A 7,619-nucleotide genomic window follows, 5' to 3' on the forward strand; every position below is an offset into this window, starting at 1 on the left:
TATATATATATATATATATATATAATATTTCGGGCGACCTCGGGGAGCGATCAATCGGCGCACACAAAGTCTAACTGGCCAATAGGAAATGGACGCGGTCTGTTGGATTTAGGCGCAAAATTTTAGGAAAATAACTTGTCAATAGCTCGGAAAATAAACGGTTTTGGGAGGATATTGACGTCCCAACAGCTTCAGAACTTGGATGACGCGATGTTGGGAAAGGGAGTTTTCGCAAGCTTTTCAAACCCAAGTGAAGGTAGGAAGGAGGGAGAACGGGTTGCAGTACTGTTGCCTTGCTGTACTCTACACGAGCCGATGTTTCGACTACAAGAATATCCCAACTCACTGTCGTTCACGATCGGGAACAAATCCGAACACGGTATTGTTCAGTTTCTGCTCCACTGCTTTACACGTAGTTGTTGCGTGTACCTTGGTTGGCACAACGTCTGGTGCGGATTGGCCCAAATTTCTCAAGCTGGGGCACCACTGACGCGTCATTTGTTCGAAACAACGAAGTGTGTACCCGATTATCCTTACTGGCCGGCCATCTTTCGTCTGTACAAATGCTTGGTCAGAGTGCATGGCCAGCCTGTACCTACCTAAATCAATTAGATGTGACCCACGGGGTTGTTTTTCGCACCTTTCCCCTTGTGTAAAAACGCGAATTTCAAGATTCTATGAAAACCTAGCCTGGAACTCTCTTCCTTTGTCGATACTACTGTTTGGAATTAGCAAGTGCTCCACTTGAAGAGTCACCCCCATGTTTGTTTATTAGCTCACACATAGAAACTCGCTATCTGCCATGTTTTCCGTTTTTCGCTCATACCTTCCACCACACGGTAACCATAGCAATTATTGATCCGATTGTATGCGCACGTGGGCGTGACAAAGCGGATGTGAGCTTGTGGTTTTAGTTTCTTTTTTTCTCGGGTGCCAACTAATCTGTCATGTTCGCTTGAAAAAACGTCAGTAACGTGTACTTTGTTATCCGCGCGTAAAGTTGCCCCTTCAACTTGTCACATTGTTCCTAGTTGTTGTAATTTAGTCGCTTATGGTGCACGGTTTTTCACTGTTGACCACACAGTTGAGGCAATCAGTTTCATTACGGTAGATTTGTGCCTTCCTCCAACAATTGACGAGGTTTTGTGAACAAAACTGGTCCTTTTTGGGGTGTTGAAGTGCTGGTCTTTTGTATTTATGCGTACGCATCTTTCGGATTCTGTTTAAATCTCATTCAGTGAACAAAAAATCGGTGTTTTGTTTGCCTACTCGCTTAAGCCGATGCTCTAACTTATGATAGAACAAATGTCCCCACGACGTTGCTTCATCCGGCCCGTTGTCGCTGAAATCAATTATCCTTTTCCTCTACAAAACGATGAGAGCGTCAGCTTTAACGTAGAACTGGCCTGGAGAAGGAAGACCGCGAATCATTAGACTAGATTATCAGAATATTTGAGCAGCTCACCAATTAGCTGGAAGGTCAATTTACTAGACATTGGCTCTTATCCATTGGTTTTTAGTGTGTTTGTCACATTATGACGCAAGACGCAGATAGTCAGATGATGGGCCAATCAAGCTACGTACGCAAGACGAAGGTAGTCAGATGATGGGCCAATCAAGCTACGTAACTTCGGTCTCCAGATTCTACTTAGTTATCTCGTTCCGTAGTGTCGTTCGCGCTCTGGTTCACGATACCCTCAAGGTGCAGCTATTCCTCAACTATGGGCTGGGACGTAGTACGAAATTAACAAAGCACGGTTAGTGCTGCAGTCTACCCGGTTCGGTGACTTGGATTCCGCTGCAAAATAATCGATGCCCAAATGAGAGCTGACACTTGGTCGTTATGCTGAAACGTTTAGCGCTTCCCGTTTTCTAGTCCTGTCCGTGGGTTTTAATTCCATCTGGTATCCGTTCATGTGAGTGACAGCAGCCGGAGAGACGGCTGATGGACCCCGAAGCAAATCTGGCATCAGCAACGTCTCGGTTGGAAGTCATGATTTACCTAGCTCCATGTCAATATATTGCATCCTGTTTCAACAGACATTCTGTCCCTCTTCCACTATGAAGCTAGTCCTTGACTTGGTGAACCTTCAGAAATTTGACTCTGACTGAAGAGTAACGCTCATTTGCGTTATTGCCTTACAGGATGAACTAGATAGGACGTTGTGCTTATAAAGAGTCTACTGAATCTGCATGCGATTTTTGAAGTTTAGCTTTTCTAGTTGATACAGTAAATCTTCGCTGAAGCGGCCGGTCGCTAAATTATCTTTGGTAGAGTTCGTCGTCTCCAGACGCTTGTCCATGAATTCAGTCGACTCTCAGTGGTATACTGACGCGCATTTTTTGTAAGTATAAGGAGAGAGAGAATCAATCAATTGGAAAAGGTTTGGAACCGATTGAGAAGTCATCGTTTCAGAAGAACTTGGTAAAAAACCGGTAGTCTTTATTTGGGCAGCGTTTCGCTTTTGACGCAAAAGCTTCATCAGGCCAAGTTAACAGGTCACCAAATTGTTCAGGTTATAAGACTGCACCAAGGTCTATATAGGACAGACGGCCAGAGAACTACACGTCAGAGTCGGAGAGCATAGCAGAAAAATAAACAGGCCGCCGAGAAGCGCAGATGAATATCAAGCGTTACTGAAAGATTCGGCGATTGCGGAACACGCACTCGACACGGAACACAAAATAGATTTAGAAAATGTTGACGTTTTGAGGCGAGGACTACGGTCCACGTCACACAGACTGATCGCCGAGGCGGTAGAAATTGCTAAGCATCCCAGTGTTAACAGGATGGAAGGCGTGGAACTGGCTAGCGTGTGGAGAACGGTCTTGGGTCACTCGAGTTCACACGTGTTGGTGTGCCGTCATCAGAAGGAGGAGTAGTATTTATCTGAATTCCACTTAACCTCAACCCCCCTCAAACTAAATTGTCGGAGCGCTCACAACCCCACAAAGACCAGGGAAAATCTACCAGTGCCACCCGAGGTGAATCATCCAGTGAAGCACCCTGAAGTGGAAGACTAAGGAACAAAAAGCGATCGAAACTAATTTGGAACTCCTCCAACCCATTAATTCAGGATTTTGGCACCTATACTAGCCAGCAAGAGCCGTTAATTGACACACAACACTGATCTAGTGTGAAGAGGACTTACCGCTTGGTTGCCCGTCTGTTTTATAACCTGGCCAATTCGGTGACCTGTTCACTTGGCCTGATGAAGCTTGTGTGTCAAAAGCGAAACGTTGCCCAAATAAAAACTACAGATTGTTTACCAAGCTCTTCTGAAAGAGGGAGAATCAATTTGCTTTGCAAGGAGTTTGACTGAATCAGCCATAATTGATGCTTAGAACGGGATTGCTCGGTGGTTAAGGCACCGGACCGGAAGGTCCGTTGTTCGAACCCAACTTCAGCATCTTGACGGCTTCTGTCTAGGCTGGTATGGTCAACCAGCCCTGATGCATCCATCCGTTGACATGTCAGCTAGGCACCGAAAAGGTGATACGGCTGAACGATTTTTTTAAACTTTCCCTTAAAAAAGGTTTTAATATGTATGATTTCACTCTGTTTCCATCCGGCCTTCGTTGAATTGTCTAAATAATGGCTCGGTTCCAGAGTCCCTTGGCACACAAGGATTGGGTGTTGTTCACGGGTTCGCAATGAGTCCTACCAAAGTATCGTTTTTACGACAGTACGCTGTCGGATGGACAAAACGACGCATTTTTTGGTAATGTGCCCTCCTCAGGGAGATCCAGTTCACCCGGGATGCATCAGTATGTCCGTATTGAAAATGCGCCAGAGTGTGAGATCCATTCCTCGGGTGTCAGGGGTTGTCTGTGAGATCGCTATTTGAGATATGCCTTTGCGAGGTCTAAGCTCGATCTTTTCGGGCGGGGTATCTGAGGCATCTTGAAGTCTTTGATCATCGGTGTATCAGAATCATACGTCAATCGAATTCACAGAGATGATCGAGAAGTGCGTATTTGGTAGGACGAGAGGGGGTGGGTGGGGGGAGATGTCCCAGATAGTTAGAGCGCGAGTTTACTGACCGGAAGGTCCGTGGTTTGAACCCGACCTCTGCCTCTCGACTTCCCCTGTCTAGGCTTGGGCAACCTGGCATCATCCCAGCCCTCGTGCTTCCTGCCGGTGGTATGGCAGTAAGGCGCCGGAAACGTGCTATAGCTGAACGATTTGGTAAGACCCCATATACTGTACTTATAGAGTGCATACATCGCTGCAAACTCGGCAGTCCTTTCGCGTACCGCGCATAGCGTCATCTCTGGAGAATGGCATTATGTTCAGCACGAAATTGGTAGTGAGAAAATGCTATGAATTTTTTTGTTGGTGTTGTTATTCCCTTTCCAAGCTGTGGTCCGTGTGATCTTCCCTTCACTTGATTGGAAATTGCCAACAGCGGTCAGTAGAGTTCGTACTTTCACCCGTGCAGGTTGTCCGAGTGTTTGTTCGAAGATGTGTGCATATCGGGTGCTAGCGCAATGTCCCTTTCATCTTTGTTTTTTTTTTGGTTTCATGTTTCTATGATAGTTAATGATAGTTTCATTGACTCAATGTGTTTTGCCGAGATCAGCCTAATGAATCCCAGTTACTATTGCACTGAAGTTTTTCCCAGGTCGAAAACCAAACCTCCGGTTCTGCTGACTTCATTGAACTTCAGTTCATGGAATTTGTTACTTCCTTGCTCTCGGTTCAGTATGCGAGTTTTTGTGTGCGCCTGCTAACCTCCCGTCGGTGTTTCAAATTCAGTCTAACCCACAAGGTTGCTGAAAGCTCTTCGACAGTCTAGCCCGTTCTAACTTGTTTCCTTTCCTGGATTTCCTGTGTAACGAGTCTTGAACATTCTCGTCCTGATCTTGAAGGATATGACGGAATCATGATACCTACAGGTTTTTCCACATTTTTACCTCGGTTTAATGCATTTGACACATCTTGCCCTACAGTATCGACAACGTTTGGCAAAAATGCTAATGTGGTTGACGGCTTGTGTGCCTCCGCGACCCGTTGATCTATACTGGGGGTCATCTTTGCGACACTCGCAAAGTCTCATATCAGGTTGGTCAATGATTAGGTGTCTGACCAGCACAGTCTCCAAGCCTTCCAGTTTTGGGGCTGGAACGTCTGTGGCGACGTGTTCCGTAAACATTGGAATCTATTTACAGTTCCAGCTGAACACCGCTGCCTTTATGTTCAGGCTTTTGAGCCAAAGGCTTTAGTTGAGGACTCTAATCGTCCTCTTGTCTAGGTGTGGGCGCCCTGGTGTAGTATCTGTTACGGTTCGGCCACGCAGCGAGCAAACAATAAGATATACGGACTGTGACAATATTCTACCCCCAGCTATGTTGCTTGATCCAGACTCCTGGGACCGCGAATAGTAAGAAGACGAAAACCTCGGGAACAACTTTAATGATCCAAACAACACGCGATCAACAGGTAAATCCGGGAAAAATGACTATATATATATATATCCATAGTTTGACCTTGAAAATGCCGGAAGTTCGTTAGCACACACAAAGATACAGAGTTTTTGGGGATATTGATCTCTCCAACAGTATCCCAGCCCGCATACAGCAATGAACTGCACGTGTGCAGATAAACGGATGCCAAATTGACCGTCTCGTGGTGCCAGCAGTCGGGTCGGCTTATTCGCTGCATACAGCAGAGTGGGTAAGCGAAAAGGTGCTGTTGCTGACGCCTCTCTTCTTTCGATGATAATGATGATACTGATGACGAACTACTGCCCTGCTGCTGCAATCAACTCCGTATCGGTTAAAATATCGTTCCTTCTCAGGCCCGTTTTCAAGATTTCGAAAAGGTCGGACGAATAAGATAGATGGATTTTACAATAGCAGCTCAGTGTTGCCAAAATATTTTTTTATATCTAATGAGTAGGAGCGTTGTCTTGAAGAAAGAGTCTCTTTTTGCAGCTTTCCTGCAGCACCTCGTTCACTGCAGTAATTTCCCGTATTATCAGTTTAGCCTTTTGGAACATAGTTGAGCATCTCCGACCACTGTGGACATGATCTTTCCTGCTGATATTTGCGTCTTGAATTCAGTTGGTCTTGGAGAACCTGCGTGTCGTTCATATGCGGATTGTTTCTTCGGTCTTGGGGTCAACAGTATGTTGTAATCGTTTCCCAAAGCTGACCTAACCCCTCTGGGATTGCTGTAAAACCGACTTGGAGCGGTTCACTCGACGTCGTTTCTCGTTAACATTCAGACGTTTTGGCACCCATCTGGATGTAGCATTTCTCGTTAGCATTTGACGATCTTCCAGAGTGACGTTATGGTCGGTCCCACGAACACACTGAGGTCGCCCCGAGCCTGCTTCTTCTTCTATTTGAAAACTGCCTGCGGAAGATTAGCCCATCACATTTCACTCAGTGTTTTCAAGGCGCTGGTTTATTTTGTAGAACTAGTGAATTCATGGTTGCCTCGGAGTTGCACACGGGAAAACTCCACAGCTTTTGTTTACATGGTTAACTAGCTCCGTTTACAGTTTGGATCGCTAAGTGAATTTCAGACAACAGAAACTAGGTCAACCCGAAAACTTTCCAGCGCTCCATCGTGTTCCGCTCTGGAAGTCCATGCAAACAGACGAATCACCGAACTGTCATTGTGTTTTTATTAGGCTTCCATAATCTGATGATGTGTGGATTCTACACTCCATCCCAGTCGCTCATGTTTCTGTGCCCCTCTCTGACTTTGTTAAAATCAACCTTTTTCTTTGCATGAGTGCTCTGCGAACCGGATGAAACAAAGTTGTGTGGCTCCGGGATGTCAACCCAATTCTCACGAAGCTTTACGCACTCAGGGATGGATTTCCAACATGACCAGTTACAGAGACGCCAGATTTAAATGTCAACTTAGCCCGGCTCCCCTCAAACAGTCACTCGAAGTATCCATCACTAAACAAGTAGTCGAAAGGTGATGATGTAGGGCAGTGAATTGGGACAAGTCGGGAAATGAACCATGTTGGGTTGAGTCGAAGTTTTGTCGACACGCGTTCTTACCTGGAAGGGTCATATGAAACAGATGTGATTTTGGTGTCTGACAGGTGGGGAAGGTGAAGGGCAATCAAGTGAGGAACGTTTGGACCCGTTTGAGAAGTTATCCTAACACCGCATAGCCCACACAAGGTTTGTCAGCCACACGCAAGGGAGAGCTCCCCAAATGCAAGGTCCCAAAACTCAATCCAATATGGCAATTATTCCCCTTCAACCCATTCGTTGTAGGTGTCAGACATCCACACTAACCAGCAACAAACGAGAGCTTCTGACGACTATTGGGCACAGAGTAAATCGGTTGGTTGTAAGAGACCTCACCGACTGGTTCTCCCTCTGCTTTGGTCAGTATAGCCACTATCTAATCAGCGTCAGTGTTATCAAAAACAGAGACGTAAGTGTTGACATCGCTGTCTCACTGTTGTACAACAACAAGGTCTTAGAGAAATACACTCATTTGCAAACTAATTTGATTTCGCGAGAGACTCACCTGGAACCCAGCTGAATCTCTCGTTTGTGATGTTTCCAGGCAACTGAATGTGCTGCACCAGGCCGCCTCACGTTTCAGTCGCTACGATGTTCGAGATATCGCGATACATGTATAT

General features: G+C 45.8%; 2 protein-coding genes across 2 annotated transcripts in view; one reads left to right on the plus strand and one right to left on the minus strand.

The window, feature by feature from the left end:
• T265_02734 (hypothetical protein) overlaps positions 1-7,619 on the plus strand; it is a gene marked incomplete at both ends in the record, with an annotated part of 34,199 nt that overhangs the window by 18,086 nt on the left and 8,494 nt on the right. The window lies entirely within an intron of this gene.
• The window catches only part of T265_02733 (hypothetical protein), a gene marked incomplete at both ends in the record, with an annotated part of 21,028 nt that continues 14,774 nt past the window's right edge, over positions 1,366-7,619 (minus strand). Inside the window, one exon of the mRNA XM_009167048.1 lies at positions 1,366-1,406. Within this exon, the coding sequence (XP_009165312.1) occupies positions 1,366-1,406 (41 nt within the window). The remainder of the gene's footprint in view (positions 1,407-7,619) is intronic.

Source organism: Opisthorchis viverrini, assembly GCF_000715545.1.
Source record: "Opisthorchis viverrini unplaced genomic scaffold opera_v5_35, whole genome shotgun sequence".
Lineage (NCBI taxonomy): Eukaryota > Metazoa > Platyhelminthes > Trematoda > Opisthorchiida > Opisthorchiidae > Opisthorchis > Opisthorchis viverrini.